General features: G+C 49.0%; 1 protein-coding gene across 1 annotated transcript; it reads left to right on the plus strand.

Annotated features, from left to right (window-relative positions):
• Window positions 1–57: 57 nt before the first annotated feature.
• COPS5 (COP9 signalosome subunit 5) lies at window positions 58–17,489 on the plus strand. Its single transcript, XM_032970342.2, has 8 exons — window positions 58–338; window positions 2,049–2,283; window positions 2,429–2,557; window positions 2,811–2,876; window positions 3,289–3,374; window positions 8,322–8,433; window positions 16,286–16,434; window positions 16,930–17,489. The coding sequence occupies exons 1-8, from the start codon at window positions 73–75 to the stop codon at window positions 17,015–17,017; spliced, it is 1,131 nt and encodes a 376-aa protein (XP_032826233.2). The 5' UTR covers window positions 58–72; the 3' UTR covers window positions 17,018–17,489.
• Window positions 17,490–20,091: the final 2,602 nt, after the last annotated feature.

Below are 20,091 nucleotides of genomic sequence, written 5' to 3' on the forward strand. Positions count from 1 at the left end.
CGCAACGTTTTCCAGCGCGACGGCGCAATTGTGCGATGACGTCACCACGTCGCGTCCTCCTACCTTTGCGCGATGACGTCGCCGTCGCGATGTTTTTACCGCGAGGGGGAGGGGGGCCACGCCGCCGCTGTCGGTGACGTCACGCGGTGTTTGGGCATTGCCAAGATGGCGTCGGGCGGTCCCAGCGGCAGTGGCGGAGGCAGCGGTGGCACCTCAATGGCGCAGAAGACGTGGGAGATGGCGAACAACATGCAGGATTTACAGAACGTGGACGAGATCTACAAGTACGACAAGAAGCAGCAGCAGGAGATCCTCGCGGCCAAGCCCTGGAGCAAAGAGTGAGTGTCGCCGCCCGGCTAGGCGAGTAGCGCCTCGGCCTCGGATTGTAGGGCCCGGCCCCCCACCCCCTACCCCTCCAAAGAGTGATTTTTTTTTAAACAAAATTCACGTTGCCGGCGAATAAAGTTTACCTTTTTGTGAATGGTGACTTAACGCGCGACGGTTTCCCTGAGCGACGCGTGCGTGAGTGCCACCGGATTCGATTTCAGTGCTTCAGACGTCTTGGAGGTGGGGGTGTGTGTGGACATTGCGCGAGTTTGTCGTGAGGTTGACGAGTGGTCGGTGTGATGAAGGGGATGCGTGTTACTTGACTCTTGTGTTGTGTCAGCCAGCCATCCCGAGTCGGTCAACCCATGGCACCTGCTGGCTCATGCCCCGGTGACCACCTGTCACCGAGCCTTCGACACTTCACGTGGCCTCAAAAGTGCACCTGGCCCGGCCCAGGCGCCGTGGTGGGGTCACCGTCACTTAGTGGCGAATGGCGGGTGTTGGTATTGGTGTGTCATGGGGATAGAGAAGAGATGGGCTGATGTACAGAAGGACGTGGAGCTGATTTGACTTGCCGATGACTGGCACCAGAGGTGTCAAGATCGGCCTCTGTGAAGGAGGTTCGTGAAGGACGCTGCTGGGCAGTTGGACGCAGTCGCTCTCCAGCAACAACGGAGGGCAGAGGAGCGACGCTCACAACAACGCGCGGAGAGCCCCCGGGCAGCTAAAACGCAGAAAGTTGGCACATTTGGGGAGCACAGTTGGTGCATCTGCCAGTCATCTCAGTCAAGCCATGGGACCTGGGTCTGTTCCGTGACCTGCCAGTGCGCCGGCGACGCTTCACGTTTTCTCAAAGTGCACCTAGCATGGTACAAGTGGCGTGGTGACCTCACCACCACTTAGTGGTTAACGGCTGGTTGTGTTTGGTGTTGCGTGATGCCTCGCTGGACTGCGCGAGACGTCAAGTGCGTGAGGACTGGAATTGCTGCTCTTAGAACGAGACGCCGAATGCGTGAGTTTGGCATTTGCCAAAAAAAATAAACACTGCTGCTCGTGTCTTTGCAACAAGACTGTTGAATGGTGTAAACTATTTGAACAAAAAAAACTCAACACGTTCGTCATTAATGCTGCCAAAAAGGTAAATATATAATCGGCAACTTTGCGCCCTCCATGACAGAGCTATGAAGAAGGGCCATTTCCCGAAATGTCCCCTACATATATATTTCATTCTAGGGCAGTGTATTCATTGAATACGTGTCGTTTCTTCTTCTTTGGTTCTTTCGGTAAAGTCACGTAGAATGAGAATACAATAAAACAATAAAATTCTCACGACGTTTCGGCCACAACACAAGTATCCGTCCTCGGGTGAAGAAACAGGACTGTCCAGAAGACAGCGCTTGAGTGAACCCTGTCAAGCTTGACAGCGTCTTTTAAGCTGTGTGGGAGGAACATAGAGCCTTGACAAAGCAGCATGTAACTGGGAGATTAGCATTACGGAGAGCGAACGAGCTGGGACTGGAGGAGGGGGGAGGGGAGTTTACATATAAATTAGCATGTAACTGGGGGATCAGCATGATGTTGGTGTGAGGGATTAGCACCACGGCGTTTGTTTGTGCTTGTGCACAACCACCAATGCTGTTTCACCAAAAACTTTTTTTTTGTAAAAGCTGCTGTTCATGCGAGCGACGCTTCCGCTACGAATGTGCGATGTTGGTGCGCAGCCACCACTACTTCAAGTGCTGCAAGGTGTCGGCTCTGGCGCTGCTCAAGATGGTGATGCACGCGCGCTCGGGCGGTAACCTGGAGGTGATGGGGCTCATGCTGGGCAAGGTGGACGGAGACACCATGATGATCATGGACAGTTTCGCGCTGCCCGTGGAAGGCACCGAGACGCGCGTCAACGCGCAGGCCGCCGCCTACGAGTACATGGCCGCGTACATCGAGAACGCCAAGCAGGTTCGTCTCGCCGTCAAACGCCGTCGGATCGGCCTCGGTCAGTACACTGCCGTATGAAGGCCTTTCCAAGCCATCACCTCCCTTGAATGTCTGCTTGCCCTGGTCGTCCCTTGTGAATGTGTGGGTGGTGCGTGCGTTTTTGTAGGTGGGCAGGCTAGAAAACGCCATCGGCTGGTACCATAGTCACCCCGGATACGGCTGCTGGCTTTCCGGCATTGATGTCAGCACGCAGATGCTGAACCAGCAGTTCCAGGAGCCCTTTGTGGCCGTTGTGGTGAGGATTTGCTATCACTCTCTCTCGGGCTGCCGCAATATCATTTCTCACGGTACAATATTTTGACGGCAACCCTAGCTATCACTACCTCTGGAGAATATGCCCCCTGTGGCTCAACTCTTTGCTGTGATTACTCTAGGCCCTGTGGCCTCTATTATTCCTGTGGTTATTTTCCTGTGGCTTTGCTGCTACAGCTACCTTTTGCTGATGATTTTAGCCTTTGATCAATACCTCCACTTTTTGTCTCTTATAGATCGACCCCACGCGCACGATATCCGCAGGGAAAGTGAACCTCGGAGCTTTCCGCACCTACCCAAAAGTGAGTGGCGGTTGGGCTTTGCTAATATACTTGGGGTGTAATGATACACTCGGGATATAATGATGCACTTATTAATGTTGGATATTAATCTCACGCTTCATAGGTATAATCGTTCATGTACGATTTTTTTTTTAAATGTGTGCATGGTTTACGTAATGAGTTAATGCCACCCCTTCCATTCATTAGAAGCCATAAAAAAACACGTCGACTTGCGAAGCTGTTTTGGGCTCTCCCCTTTGGTTGGCTCAACCGTACACAATTACCTGGTGCAGCGTGTATCCTTGGTCCTGGCCACACACAACCCCCTGCTTTGCCATGCCAGCTATTATTGATGTTCACTCAAAGCTCTTGCCCCAGCAGTCTGCATGGATATATGGCGGAGCTTTGTTTTTTTCTTTCGTGCGGGCTGCAGGGATACAAACCACCGGATGAAGGACCGTCGGAGTACCAGACCATCCCTCTCAACAAAATAGAAGACTTTGGAGTGCACTGCAAACAGTGAGTGTTGTTAATACAGTGCTATTTTAACATATGCCAGGTGGCACGGTGGTAGAGCGATGGTTTGCGAGTTCACAACCTGGTGGGGGTGCGGCGGGGGGGGGGGGTTAACTCGTTCCGTAATTTATCTGAAGGTCCGTAGAAAGAATTCTACTTTATGGTGAGGGAAGTTGCCATTGGCTGCCTTATGCTTAGACTTGGCTGAGGCTTGTGAATGGGAGATGAGCAGTAGTTCAATGCTCATTTGAGCAACACCTTACTTGGGTCTTTTGAGATGCCAGTAAAGTGAAAGATTATGTAGCGCATTATTTTAGACATGCAGCGATGCGTTGATTCATTGGTACGGATATTGCTTACGCTCATGTCTCATGCATGAAAACAATCCGTAGATATTTTTTTAGACAGTGGCTGATGGTGATGATGCATGTCCTTATGCATTTGTAATTACCGCACTATATCGACGTGTGATAGGAAGTCGAGACGTTGCCCTGGAACGTCGTCGCCTGTTATATTGTTTCCCGTTTTATCGGCGATTGTATTGAGGTTTTTTTTTATTTCCACAAGGTGGCGCCAATTCACTAGTCTTATACCACTTCGGGAATGAAAGAGCATTTAACAGCTGCGCACAACACTTGTAATTGAAAATACTGTATGCGCAAAAAGGGCATTTCCCACACACGTCACTAAATCGTGTTACTCACTCGTGATGATTTTAGGAAAAAAAAAACCTCACATATGTGTTTTTGATTGTTGCATGGGGGTCTATCCAGCGAATGTTGCCATGACTGCATGAATGGCTCCAAATCAATTAATTTTTTCATCCTTTAATTGACGAGTTGATATTCCATGAACATTTAACATTTATTTTCAAACTTTAAACAAAAATTAAGTTTGACGACTATGTTATCATCTAAATGCCACCACTGGGATTTGGCCTTTGTTGTACACAATGGCCCGATGTTGTGTTGTACAGTGATATAGCAACAGGTTCCCCAACCTCGACTAATGTGTAACCAATGTCTGAGTCACTGATACAGCATACATGTAATGAGACAAAACAGCACATTTTATTTGGGTCTGCACCTAATTTTATAATTCCAGCTATGATAAAAAAAATATGACTTATACTCTGGTGCAACGAATATTGCTCTGTGGCAGTGGCTAGGAACGTTCTGGCCTCTACTATGTGGATCATAGGTCACTTTAAGGGATCTCAGAAGTCACTGCAGTATCCGCTTCTATGGACCCTTTCTCTAACACGAATGGTTGTGCACTCCTCTGCTTGAGCTCCGAATATACACGCTGTCTCATGAAATGACACCGACAGCACAAATTGGCGTACAATTATGGGAAAGGACTAAACATTTCTGAAGCATGAAGAAGTTTGATGGATCACTTCAAACCAGGAAACATGTGGGGCTGGCAGGAGTGGTACTCACATGCGATATTTCATTGTAATTTATCTCCAATGGAAGTCCACTACTTAGCCATGCAGCCTGGGCGTGCTCATCGAATCCCTTGGCACTGAACCAAGAGACCGGCTGGAGCATGCGCTCAGCCAAGCACTGGCGTCGGAGTGGCCACTTTAGTGGGTGGGGGGTGGGGTGGTGGGAGGAGGTTCCTCAACCCTATGCCCCTAGCCCAGGATATTCATTACACTATATTGTACGTCCTCCGCCCTGAGTCAAAGGGTCTTTACTTAACTGACATTGCCAATTGACAGCTTGCTAAGATTTGGTGCTGGCGGGGGGAGGGGCTACTAGGGGTGTGGGCGCCCTACATTTGTGTGTATGTGTGCATCTGTGTTTCCGTGCATGAGCGTGTGTGAGTGTTCATGTCTGTATGTGTGCATGAGTGTGTGTGTGTTAGCGTGTGCATATGCTGACGTGCGTGTGTGTCTGCGTCCGTGTCTGTGCGAGTGTGCGTGACTGTGGGCAACTGTGTGAGCTCGGGTGTGCGCGTGCTTGCATGCATGTGTGCGTGTGAGCTTGTGAGCTTGTGTGTGCGTGTGTGCATGGCTGCACCCAGCGATCCTTGCTTCCGCCCGGCGCGCTGTGCGGCCCGTGGGACGTGTAGAAGAATGCCGGGCCATGACTTTCGTGCTACCGGTGCGTGTGTGGGTGCGTGTGTTTTGTGTGCATTGCATGCTTGTGCGTGTGTATCCAATGGGATGCATGTATGTGTCTACCCATGTGTACATATGTGTGTATCGGTGACGTAGTGGAAAGCACGCTGTGCTAAGAACCCAAACGATCTGAGCTCGATTCCCATACCATGGTTAAAATCAGTGGTGAATGTTTGAACCGGTTTCTCTCTTAGGTCAACTCGGCCTTAAATGAGTACCTGATACGGTGTTTAAACATCAGCACTGGGCAGGCTAAGGTGGCCGGGCGTGGTGCTGGCCACATCTCCATCACCTTGTGCATCGTGCCTTCCGTAATGTGTGCTTGTGGACAGTGCTCATGCTAACAGTCTGTAAACGACTGTATGGAAGACCTCTGTATGAGCATGTATATGTGTGTATTGGTGTGTGAGCACAGGATTATTTGCTTGTGAATGTGCACAATTGTGTGGGGAGTGGGAGTGCAGCGGTTAGCGGGCTGCGCTAAGAACCCAGCGACCCGAGATCGATTCCTGCTCACGGCCAACACCAGTGACGATTATCTGAACCGGTCCTGGGCCCTCCCCTAGATCGACCCGGCCTCAAATGACTACCTGGTGCGATGCATAAATATTACCACTTGGGCGTGGTGCTGACCACCCACCCATTCATGTGCCGTGCCGGCCTTTATAGGTGCTTGCTAACAGCACTTGCCCCAATGGTGCGTTAAGCCTATACGGGGGATCTGTGTCTTTGTTTACACAAGTGTGTAAACGAGTGCTGGTTTGCACGTGCATGCGTGGGTGCTTATTTACGGTAATCCAATATGCCATCGGCATTTTGAAATATAGCACAGTAGTTGAGAACGTCAAGTATATCCGTAATTGATTTTAAGAACTCTTGACATATTTAACACACTTTGACATTATGTAACAATATCTCGGCTTTTGTTACCCCTAAATTGTCTGTAAAATTACACTGGCTCCCCACACACGTGCCCTTGATGTGGAGCGGTTCTCACTCTTTCGGCCACGTGAGAGCTCACCTACACACGCACGAGCGGTTGCATCGTGTGCGCGTCCGTCCGTACACGCGATTGGATGGCGGATGTCATCGGTATAGCAATCAAGGGTGGTGTGCAGATGGTGCAACTGCACAACTGCTTCAGGGTCCATGGGTCAGACGGGGGGGAGAGATGCAGGCGCCGGGATACAAAGAGGGGTGGGGGGGGGAATTTGGGCAGAGCCTCTCCCCATTTAATTCGTTGCACCAAGGCCCATGCCAACCACATTACGCCGCTGGCGGTGGTTGCAGGCGTGCGGATGCATGGATCTAGGGTATGCGCACTTAATGTGCGTGAGAGCTTTCGACCCCATGCCACCGAATCTGGAAGTGAGTTGCTGTAAATTGATCACGGCGTCTCTCCACGTGTTTCCTGAAACATTTGAGACTCAATTCAACCTTCAAATGCATTTTTTTGTTATCGACCCGCACTCTCCCATTGTAAATGAAGCTGCAAAACGATCAGTTGCCCGGATCACTGTAAACGTTTTTTGTATTTGCCCGAACATTTCAACAAATTTGAAAATAATAAGAAAGTAAGCCTATATGCTTTTATTTAATTTTCACTGTGAAGTACACTCAAGTATATTGACCGTTTTTTTTATTTGACTGTCAGAAAAATCGAGAAAATAACTGTTTCCTTTCAAGCCACGCACACAGACGCGCAAATACGCAGTGCAGTAATACATGGGGTATTGCTGTGCTGAAGCGTTATGTGTCTATGTTCCCGCACTCCTGTGGTTGTACATGCTCGTCATGAGGGTTATCTGGCTATACTTTATCACCCTGGTCAGTGGTGTGAGTTTATGGCAAGGAGCATTGACATGCAGTTCGCAACAAATAATTATTCTGCACTTCCGTCTGCTGCCCACAACACACACTTTATAGCACCTGTTGTATGCATGGTGGGCACACATCCAAGCACTATCCAACTCACATTAGCTTCCGAGAGCAGATGGATGATATTGGTTGCCGTTGTGTTTGATTTCGTCATGCTGTCTTGCTAATAGTTGAGCGTTTAGCAGCACAGACATGAGAGTAGTAGTAGTAGCAGCAGCAGGGCTCACTTTTTGGCCACTGCCAAACTCTTAAGACTTCACTTGCCCCAAGGCAACGGTACCCGGTAGCCACTAACATTCTTGGCTGTTGTGTTTCATTTGATTTTGTGTTTTGTTGTTCCAAGTCAATTACATTTAATGGCATGCTTAGGTTTTCTAATGTGGTAAGTCACATGTTTGCCGGGGAGAAAAAAATATCTAACTTGCCACTTCTGATTGTGAATGACGGTGACTGCACCCGAGCTAATGACAAGCAGCTCTTGAACTCGGTCCCACCTCACAGTCGTGGACTCCATTCCACCGAACTGCATTTAAAATGAATGTTTTGTGCTTTATGTTATTAGTTTACGGTGCCGAGAAATTGAATTTCTACGTCGTTGACGTCGTATATACGAGTCTATACGTCGGTCATTTCTTGCTCAAATGAGCATTGAGGCAGTGCTCATTTCCCGTTTACAGCCCAGACCCAGTAGTGGAAATTACACATTCCTATGGTGGAGGTGAGTCTTTTCATAATACAACCACTGTTGACTACCCCCATGAAGGGGTATTAATTGTATCGACCCCGGAGGGATGATGGGCCGAGTTAACCCCCAACCAGCATTTGAACTCCCAATCTTGCCGATTGCGAGCCACGTGGATGCAGTGTGGGTGTGCTGTGGTGCACGGTGCGTGTAGCACGTAGGTGACAAACTGGCTCGCCCCGACGTGCTGTCTGCATCGCAGGTACTACGCCCTGGAAGTGACGTATTTCAAGTCGTCGCTCGACAGGAAGCTGCTGGAGCTCTTGTGGAACAAGTACTGGGTCAACACTCTGAGCTCGTCCAGCCTCCTCACGGTAACACGCGGCGGCGGCGGCGGCGCGTGCCTGTGCAATCTGCCGCTTGACATGTGGTTGTTTGTTTTCTGTCTGATGTGTTTTTTTAATTTTACACCGGGTTCCATGATGTTGTGTTATTTGGTTTGCGGCACAACCCGAAAACGCATCGTGGCGTGTGCAGGCCACTGGATGGATTGTCACGTGGCAGGAGAGTTGAGGAGACCCTCGTCCAGCAGTGGATTGATGATAGTTGATGATAAGGAATAGAATAATGGCGGCACCGTGGAGCCAATAACTCCCGAGGTTCGACTCCTACCCAGGAAACGGTGGTCAGCCCTAAATCCCTGCAAAACTGGGGCTGGCAGATGCAATTATCCAACCCTGCCCCACTCCGCCAATTCATAGACCACGCAGCACATGATCCCACAGTGCTTGTTCTGCCGATTCACAGACCATGCATCACACTGTCACGCTGCCCGCATCGCTGATTCACAGACCATGCAGTACATGATCTCACGCAGCCCGGGTGGCCAATTCACAACCCACGCATCTCACAATCCCATGCTACCTATGTCGTCGATTGACAGACCATGCATCACATAATCCCACGCTGCCCGCACCGCTGATTCACGGGCAACATTGGCAACATCCACCAAGCATACACCGAGACTATCGAATGGCTTAACCTCGCTATACACGTATAATGTTGTTAAGTTGACCTTGCCATACAAAAAAAGAATACTTGAGCCACCACACAGTGTGGCCTCTAATCGAGGCAGATGCTCAGCATTTATGATGATCGGTAATGGGAGAAATCACTTTACAATGCACAAAAGTGAAAAGCGTTGGTAAGACATGGTGCACAACATAGGGCACCAATTATCAGGCCTGGCCCAAAGCCATAAATTAATTATCATGGACGCATGTTTTGAGACTTACGTAAGGATGCACACAGATTGGGTGCAGAAGCTTAAAGACCTACAGGGGTCTCTGACTGAACCCGGGGGGCACGTTCCACTTTGCCCTTAAGCTTCAAGCACGTGCCCTGCCAAACTGATAGAGGGGAGGACACAGTGCTCTGTGAATGGAAAATTTCAAAGCACCACCTCTTTGGACCCCCCCCTGGGACAGCAGATGCAGAGGCATTGGGCAAGAGGCTACGGCTTCAAAAAGTCAGCGTTTTTGACAAGAAAGGGCTCTCGCCTTTTCCTGTGACGCCGCCTCTACGCAGAGGTATATCCAGGATCAAGCATGAAAAGGCAGAAGCTTTGCTGGTGCCAGTGTGATGGCGGAGGAGGTCTCGTATCGGCACTACTGGGTATATTATGTGTCCTCGACATTCACGGCCTCTGTCAGCATCCTGCTCTCAAAATGGAGGGGTGAGGGAGGTGGGGTGGAAAAATCAAACGCTCCTCCGCGTAAAGCGAGTTCCTGTGTGCGTTTGAGCTTATGGGTAAAGTTGGGAGCTTAATTGTACGTGTGATTGTTACTTGCGCAAATGTTTTTGATTGTAAGCGCTTGCGCGGTTGCAGTTGCGTGTGTGATTGTGATTGTTAGACGCACGCTTGTGGGAACGGGCGCACGGTCGCGTGTCCGTGCGATGCTGAGCGTGCGTGGAAGGCCCCCCTGTACTTGCTCAGTGTGTGGTTACCGTCATGGGTCGCCGCCTTGTAGACGTTACTTGATATTGCGTGTAACTCCGTAACATGGGTGCTCGGCCGGTGTAGCACACACAAACTCCGCACCACATACACACTCCGTGCTACACACAACACCACACACACACACGCTGCACAAAACACACACACTACACTTACACTGCATAATGCAAACTGCACAACACAGCGGCACTGCACAACAAGGACATGCAAAGATCCTCCATATATTCTTTAGCAGACTGTCGGGGCAAGTGCTGTTAGCGAGCACCTATGAAGGCCAGCACGGCACACGAGGGGGTTGGTGGCCACCACCACACCCGGCCGCCTTTGCCTCCCTAGTGGCAATGTTTACAAACCGCAACAGCTACTCATTTTGAGGCTGAGTCGACCTAGGGGAGGCCCAGGACCGGTTCAGATAATTGTCACTTCTGTTGGCCATGACCGGGAATCGAACTCGGGTCGCTAGGTTTTTAGCCCAGCGCACTAGCTGCTACGCTCACGCTCCCCACAGCACAACACATTGAACGACACACGCAACACACACACACATATCAGTTCACATTGCAATACGTGCACCCTAATTGATGCTTTGTCATTCACATATCTTTCGATGTTGTTGATAACTTCAACCTCCCGTACACAGAGGATATTAAGATCTGTGACTTTACCGAAAGAACCAAAGAAGAAGTACTGTACATTTAAATACAATTTAACTTGTCATTAACTGCCATTCAAACTGAAATGACGAGACCAGGGGTCGGCAACGTACGTCTCCGGAGCCGCATGCGGCTCTTTAAGCACTGCTTCGTGACGTTGTTTATTAATGACCACTGTCTCGCATTCACATTGCATTGCGGCTCATTGAAATATTGAGGTTTTTTTTTTTTTACCAAATTGAAAACAAATAGCTCTTCTTGTAAATTTGTTTTGCCGAGCCCTGACCTAGGGGGAACAAACACCCTACTTTGTACTGCATTCATTCCCCAAAGTAGTAAGTAGTGCAAAGCACCACGGAAAGTATGGTAACGATAATCTGTGTCATCACATTATGCGTATTTGTTTATATTTTCAGCAGAGGGACTATGAGGGTCTTCTTAGAGACGCTTGCGTGGGGGGTCGCGACCCCGAGCGCATGGCGTGACGGAGTTACACGTCTGCTCCGTGACCCGGCACCCTCTGCTCAGTGCCTCCTCCTCCGTGTCACGGCTCAGTCTCATAGCCCACCTAGCTTGACACGGATATGTGAATTTGCACGTGTATGTGTATGTATGTGTGTTGGCGAAAGAGATACGGCGTGGGGGGGGGGCGTGCCAGTACCAGTTCAGATGTCACTCACAATGAGTGATGTTAGCTGGGTTGTGAGCGCAATGCTAGCCAAACGTAAGCGTTACCAAATCACAGTTTGCTTTTCTCGGCAACAAAGTGACAGCCTCTCTTAGCAGTGGCCACGTGGCTTGGAGGTCAGAATGCTGAGCTGGCACCACTGAGTTTTCGATGCTTGAACCGGCTGTCTCATGTGTGGTGGAGTTGGTTTCATCCCGGTCATCAAATGACTGCACATAAACACCATCGCAAAGCATCTTGGTGAAGTATGGTCAAACGTTCCCCTGTTAGCAGCACGTTATCCAGCAGCAGATTAAGAATGGGCTGTGCATACACATATCCACATTTTTAAATCATTACTCCCGCACGCCCTCCATCACTACCGCTCCCAGTAGCCCAAGCCTTACCCAACCCCACCTTCCCCCCCTCCACAGACCGCCACAGCATCTTCCACCACCCCCCCCCCCCAACCCACCGCACCCCTCCCGGCAACCCCCCTCTGCCCACGTCCGGGCCTTGACGTGTGCCGGCATTGGCGAGCGTGACTGAGTGGCGGTGTTAGCACGCGGTGTTGCTGCGCGGTCCCGCACCTCCCGGGCCCCTGCGCGTCCCGGGCGAACGCTGGCGTCGGTCGGGTGGCAGAGCGGAGCGTGATGGAGCCTCGTATCCCCGGGCTCCCCTCCACCCCCCGGTATTGTTTTTCCGCCGACCGCTAATGAAGATGAATAACTCAAACGAGCCCTCCGGCGTTGGCACTTAGCCCCCGCTGTGCCCTGCCTCGGCCTCGCCGCCACGTGGGGACACGAGAAGAGCAATGGGAGGAGGAGGAGGAGGGGTTGAGCGGAGAGGGTGAAGAAGGTGGAGTGCTCAGAGTTTGGTGCGGCAGACATGGAGTGAAGGGAGTTGGAGAGAGGGAGTGAGTAGAGCACTTGAATTGTGGAAATTTGGATATGGAGGGTAATTATGGTAATGAAGGTGGCAGCCAAGGATTATTATTTCTAAACCGCTTGGGTAATATATGTGACAAAAAACTTACTATTTATTAATCGGCCAGCCAATGGGTATTACAGTGAGGGAAAAAAGTATTTGATCCCCTGCTGATTTTGTACGTTTGCCCACTGACAAAGCAATGATCAGTCTATAATTTTAATTGTAGGTTTATTTGAACAGTGAGAGACAGAATAACAACAACAAAATCCAGAAAAACGCATGTCAAAAATGTTATTAATTGATTTGCATTTTAATGAAGGAAATAAGTATTTGACCCCTCTGGAAAACATGACTTAGTACTTGGTGGCAAAACCCTTGTTGGCAATCAGAGGTCAGACGTTTCTTGTAGTTGGCCACCAGGTTTGCACACATCTCAGGAGGGATTTTGTCCCACTCCTCTTTGCAGATCTTCTCCAAGTCATTAAGATTTCGAGGCTGACGTTTGGCAACTCGAACCTTCAGCTCCCTCCACAGATTTTCTATGGGATTAAGGTCTGGAGACTGGCTAGGCCACTCCAGGACCTTAATGTGCTTCTTCTTGAGCCACTCCTTTGTTGCCTTGGCCGTGTGTTTTGGGTCATTGTCATGCTGGAATATCCATCCACGACCCATTTTCAGTGCCCTGGCTGAGGGAAGGAGGTTCTCACCCAAGATTAGACGGTACATGGCCCCGTCCATCGTCCCTTTGATGCGGTGAAGTTGTCCTGTCCCCTTAGCAGAAAAAACACCCCCAATGCATAATGTTTCCACCTACATGTTTGACGGTGGGGATGATGTTCTTGGGGTCATTGGCAGCATTCCTCCTCTTCCAAACACAGAGAGTTGAGTTGATGCCAAAGAGCTCCATTTTGGTTTCGTCTGACCACAACACTTTCACCCAGTTGTCCTCTGAATCATTCAGATGTTCATTGGCAAACTTCAGACGGGCATGTATATGTGCTTTTTTGAGCAGAGGGACCTTGCGGGCGCTGCAGGATTTCAGTCCTTCATGGCGTAGTGTGTTACCAATTGTTTTCTTGGTGATATGGTCCCAGCTGCCTTGATATCATTGACAAGATCCTCCCGTGTAGTTCTGGGCTGATTCCTCACCGTTCTCATGATAATTGTAACTCCACGAGGTGAGATCTTGCATGGAGCCCCAGGCTGAGGGAGATTGAAGTTGTTTTGTGTTTCTTCCATTTGCGATAATCACACCAGCTGTTGTCACCTTCTCACCAAGCTGCTTGGCAATGGTCTTGTAGCCCATTCCAGCCTTGTGTAGGTCTTCAATCTTGTCCCTGACATCCTTAGAGAGCTCTTTGGCCTTGGCCATGGTGGAGAGTTTGGAATCTGATTGATTGATTGCTTCTGTGGACAGGTGTCTTTTATACAGGTAACAAGCTGAGATTAGGAGCACTTCCTTTAAGAGTGTGCTCCTAATCTCAGCTCGTTACCTGTATAAAAGACACCTGGGAGCCAGAAATCTTTCTGATTGAGAGGGGGTCAAATACTTATTTCCCTCATTAAAATGCAAATAAATGTATAACATTTTTGTCATGCGTTTTTCTGGATTTTGTTGTTATTATTCTGTCTCTCACTGTTCAAATAAAACCTACCATTAAAATTATAGACTGATCATTTCTTTGTCAGTGGGCAAACGTACAAAATCAGCAGGGGATCAAATACTTTTTTCCCTCACTGTAAGTGTAGCTCATGGTGTTAGGCTTGGAATACCACTAGCATCTGGTTAAATGATGGGGCATCACTTAAATCTTAGTAAACCACTTGCGCACCTCGTTACCGCGACACCGCTTGAATTGTTTAATCTTAACGAACTTACCTTGTATACGGATTCTGTTGTAAAATGTAGGTTGTGCGATTGCTTGAGATAGTCTTGTGCTAGTTAACGTTACAATGAAAGATCGCTTGTGAGTACCACCCCTGCACCTTTCCTGGTTTGCAGATATTAATATTTAAAGTACTGAAGTGCGCTATGAAACATTTTCATGCTTTTTAATTTGTCATTTGTGCCAATTGTATCCTGATTGTGCTCTCGGTGTCCATGAAGATTTTTTTGTGGAGCATTGCAACTCTCCGTGTTACGGAATGTTCCACAGAAGCGGATATCGTAGAATTGTTTTTGAGATCCCCTTCAAGTAAACTCTCTGGTCCACGCAGTCGGGAGGGCAGCACTCTCCCCACCCACTGATAGTAATCTTTGTCACGTAACAGTCAAACTGCTACTTTTAATTCTCAGTACTAGAATATAGATACAACTAGGTGTGCACGAAATTTAATGTGATGGGATTTTTTGTTGTTATTGTTGCAGCGGTCGGTGACCGAGCTGTCACTCAACATCTTGCCACCTTGGAGAACCTTGTGTAATCGTGAACACTTGCCCGGATTTTAAACCCAGGATATTTGCAGTGCCAGCTCGGTGCGCCGACCTCCTGGTCCTCCTGGCCACCCCGTGACACCTTTTCATGTTAACGATCACAGTGTCGTAGCCACGTTCCGCAAGTTCACTCGGCAGGGCCGCCTTTCCGCGTCGAAGGTTGGGGTCTCAGTGGCCGGACACCCTGAGCCCTCGCCGACTCGGCTTCGTGTTTTTCTAAGCGAGAGGTTGCAGACCTGTGGCACGCCAAGCCCCTTCCTGTGGCTCGCCGATCACCACCGTGGCGGGCGCCAACTGGCGCACCACTCGATTTCGGCGTTAGGTTGAACAAATTTTATGCAGCCTCCCTGTAACAACACACGTGTACTCGGGGCACACACATGCGCACACACACACACACGCAGACTCCAGCAGGCTACGCACGGCCTCTCTGGGCTGCATTCAGCTTGCATTTATTTCCTCCTTGAGAGAAACCCCAAAAGCCACCCTCGCCTTGATGGGTTACGTCCTGTTAAGTGCTTTAATCTGCACGCTACTTTCACTTCTGCTTCCGCTGTGTTTGAGCTTATTTACTGTATTCCCGGTGTGCGTGAGGTTATGTATTGTATTCCCGAGCGGTGTTTGATGGGGATTATTTTTTTCTTCCCTTTGCTGAAATTCCTACAGCTTTGCTTCTGCTGCGTTTGATGCCGCGTGTTTCTAGTCTGGCCTATGACCAAATCATCCGGAATGTGCCCGATGCCATCAGATCACGGAAGCTACGCACGGACCGAACCTCGATAGCACTTGGACAGGCGACCACCGTAGAAACAAATTGATGAATTTTGGGCCACTGCTGGGCTACGCTCTCAGCAGAGGGCAGTGCAGCAAAAACAATTGTTGTACTGTATTGTGCGGCAGCGTCTATGGTCGCCTGCCTTCACTGACCCTTATTCGCCAACATGTGGAAGTATAGTCAAACTGCCCACTCGACCTGCAATGGTGTATGGAGGTCCTCATTCGGCAGTGTTGACGGCCGTGTATTTTGTTTGCGGCGTGATTTTTTTTTTCAATAGAGATTTGATGGCGTGCCACATTGGCGAGATGTTAACTACCTCGCCTGATGTGCAGGATCGTGGGTCATGTGCAGGATCGTGGGTTCGATCCCAACCCTGACGCTTGTATATTCGGAGTTTGCATGTTCTTCTTCACGTGGTTGCGTGGATTTTTCTCAGGGTCCTCTGGTTTTTCCCTCCACATTTAGAAACGTGCGCTTCGAGTATCCGGCTGCTGTAAATTTCCACGTGCAAAGCCGCTTCGTTGCGCTTTCACTTGCGGCCCAGGTCGCTTCTGAAAAAGAGCTTTATAGCTCCGTGGGCCTTACCTGGCAAAATAATAAAAAAAATAGTTTAGTTTTTAGTTTGCTGAATGGTTGTGGATGTTATGCAGCCCCTTGTTTTGCCTGGCTTTGTCGTAGTCTCGTGTCGTCGTCGTCTGTACAGCCTGACGGTGGTGCGCGTGTCTCATTGGGGTGTCCCGTGTGCAGAACGCCGACTACACGACGGGACAGATATTCGACCTCTCTGAGAAGCTGGAGCAGTCCGAAGCGCAGCTGGGCCGGGGCAGCTTCTTGCTGGGCATCGACGGGCCGGAGCGCAAGCCCGAGGACAAGCTCACCAAGGCGACGCGCGACAGGTGACCCGGGGGTCGCCTAGGGTCGCCCGGATGCCCTCCGTCCGTTCGCACACGCGTTGGTCCCAGGACGTGGCAACCTACGTTGCAGGCCATTATTTGGATTATAAGGCCTACTGGAAAGCAAGACGCACCCCACACTTTCTGGAAGTCACAGGAAACGATGGTGTTCCAATGTAACATTTTAAATATAGAGCGGATGCTGGGAAAGAAAAGTGTAGCTTGTAGGCCGGAGAATACGGTAATGTGTAGTAGCAATAAAGTTGTTGATTTTGCCAGGGTATGTATAAAGCTGTTCAAAATATTGGTTTACACGCCCACCGGATTACAAAACGCACCCCAAACTTTTACTTTAAAATCCCATAAAAGTAAGAAAAGTGTGTGCATCTTGTAATACAGGGAGAATATGATGTTTCCACTTGCCTACTTGTACACGACTGCCACTACCGTCCCATGATGTTAATTGGCCCTGGATCATGTGTGTGTGTGTCTCCACAGCTGCAAGACGACAATCGAGGTGATCCACGGACTGATGTCTCAAGTCATCAAAGACAAACTCTTCAATCAGATCACGCCCACGAGCTAGACCACCGACCGCCAGCGAAAGCTGGCAAGATCGAACCAACGCGCGATTTTTGTTATTTACTGGGTGGCATTTGACGTTAGTTAACCCCCTCCCGCCGCCCCCCGTGTTCTCTGTGTCCTCTCAAGCAAGGGGCAAAGGAAATTGGTAACGGGAACGTTGCAAATGTTTTTGTTGTTCGTGCAGCATTTCTGTAACGTATTCAACAGCGAAGTGTTTATCCTGCGATTAAATGCTGATTTGGACAAACTCGAGTAAAAACCGCCCTTTCAAGAAACCTGTTTGTTGATGACTGAATGCAACGTGTAATGCGACGCAGTGCAGTTGTTCGGCGCCGCCTGCGCGTTGCGCTTTTAACGATGCTGTACGTGAAAACTGCGGCAATGCCTCGCGATGGTGTTCGCCATCGTTAAAGATGCTGCATAAGCAGCTTCCAAGTCGAGTAATATATTGAGGCTGCATTTAAAATATTTAATTTTTTTTATTTTGATGCGCATTTTTTGGCTCGTTTGCATTACGTTATGTATATTGCTTCAGGCGCCCAAAGAGCTTAACCTGATGCCATTTGACATATTTGGCAGGAAAAGTGATGTCATTATGGAATAACATGAAAAAAATAATAATCTGTTTTTGGATCATACGAATTTTGGTATTCCAACGCGATTTTCAGATTTTTTTTGGGTGTTTAATTTGAACATCGTGAGCACATGCGTAGGAAACGCATACGTACGTGCCTGCACGCCTACTAACACGCGTCTTCAGTACTTACTACACACAAACACTCATTATGACAACAACAACAACAATAATAATACGTGAAATGTATGACTATTCACCCAGAAAAGCCACACTTGGTACAACGATGTTGGGAGGAGGGGAAAACTCACTCGGGATGGGAGAAGAACGTTGAAAACTCCATGCAGAAGGGTGTCCGAGTCAGGAATGGAACCAGGCAATGGAGGGCAGCCAAAAGGTTTTAAAAAAAACAAGTGCATAGTAAAAAAAAAATCAGTTGCACCAACTTAATTCTCTCGACTGTTTTTGACACCTCATGTATGTGTTCTGCGCCATAAAACAGTGCTTGCCATGTAAGAGAAACGCTGGCATTGACGTTTGTAGTCGGCGAGGTTTTTTTGGCGCAAAAAAAGGAAAACGCAATAAGCTATCGGTGCTCGCGCTTTTAATATCCCGTTGTCAAAACTATTCGGTCGCCCCGACTTTTGAAAACATTTCCATAATTCCTTCCATCGCACGCACACACGCGCGCGCAAGCTCGCACACGGACACACGCGCGGCGTACAAATAAACCTGCGAACGTTCGTGCGTACACGCTGTGTGTGTGTGTGTGTTGTACACGGCGCAGGGCGGCACCTAATATCCTGCGGTTTGCATAACCCTTGGTTATCGACACAAAAACGTGATATCTGGGCAGTAGCCGTGTTTATTTAAGTCCTCGTAAATCAACTCCATTTACGTTCTCGCATATTTGGGATCCCAGCAGCAGAGGCGGCGATTCGAGTGGGCTCCCCTTCACTCTGCATTTCCTCCACGACCTCTTTGACAGTCTCACCGCTGTGCCACTACTTTGCCGCCGCCGCTGCCGCCACTCCATCACCACCCCACCGCTTCACCGCCGCCACCACTCCATCACCACACCACTTCACCACTTCACTCTTGCCGACGTCGCGCACCGCAAAGTGTGGCGACTGCCGAGCGTTTATTCACGCGCAGTGTCCCGAGTGCGTCGGCCGTTTCCGCAGGTTTCGCACATCTCAATAGTGTTTAGGTTTCTGATGAAGCTCGACTTTGGCGTTTGAATCTTTCCGAGTGTGACACGCCAATAAGTTCATCCCACATCGTCATCATCTCGATTCACTTCGGTGCACGACTCGCACAGTAGTAATCAACTTGTGCACGGACAGAATCGGTATTGGTCATACACGTATGTTCTGCATCGAGTTGGCACTGCTTTCGCACGGCTTACGTAGATGAGGAGCAACAGCTACGAATTTACATTCACTTGGGCAAGCGTCGCGAGCAACGGAGTGTATCGCTGTGACGTCTCCTTCGTATTTGTGGTTCGGGCATTGCGTCCGTTGTACATTTGTTACGGTCTGTTCTGGATGACCAGAGTCGCACACTGGAGAGTTTTTAATTTTCCATTTGTGCGTCAGGTATCCGCATATGCTGCCGTGGTTTGTGCGTATGCGGTGATTTGAGTGCGTTCCCTGACCGGTCTCGTTGGTATAGATATTGCATGCAGTTGCCAATGAGCAGTTGGCTTGAGTGCTCTTGTTTTACACGTTCAGGGTTCATATTCTTGGTTCTTTCGGTAAAGTCACATAGATAGAAAATATATTTTTTTAAATAAAAGCAAAAAAACCCAAAGACGTTTTGATCGCGACACAATTTTCAATGTTATCGAAATAATATATCGCATGAAATATGTTGCGAGAATCTCTTACACATTAGGCATGGGTTAAATAAATGTTTTTTTATTCTTGGTTCTTTCGGTAAAGTTACGCAGATAGAAAATATATATTTTTAATTAACTTAAAAAATAAATAAACTTTTCTCTCCGCCTGATGAAAACCGCTTGTGTTGCGATCGAAACGTAGGTTTTTTTTGCTTTAAAAAAAATTGAATCTACGTGACTTTACCGAAAGAACAAAGAATATGAATTCCTGCAGTCAGGAAAGTTTTGAGTCAAAATGTTCAGGGTTATGCTGAGAAAAGAAAGAGAGAGAAAACAAAAAACCTCGACCGTCTGTTCACATAGCGAGATTACTAATCGTGCGATTACGAGAGAAACATTCACAGACTGTTGTTCTCCAGCGGTAGTTTGTGTAGTTTTAAAGGAATTGGGCGAATTAACATCAACATTCTCCAGGAGCCTCTGCGTGCAGTCTTGTTTTGCATCCACAACCCCCCTGCGTGTAATTTGGGCCACATGTTGACAACCTCCCTGTCCTCCGGGACCACCGAGGCCCACGTTTCCACCTTCGACGACTAATCACCGCGTGTTTGTAATGTTAAGGGTGGGAAGTGGTGGGGGGGGGGGACCCCCCCGTGTGCAC

This window comes from Petromyzon marinus, chromosome 43 (genome assembly GCF_048934315.1).
Source record: "Petromyzon marinus isolate PM22_M1 ecotype Great Lakes invasive population chromosome 43, UKy_Petmar_22M1.pri1.0, whole genome shotgun sequence".
Classification (NCBI taxonomy): Eukaryota; Metazoa; Chordata; class Hyperoartia; order Petromyzontiformes; family Petromyzontidae; genus Petromyzon; species Petromyzon marinus.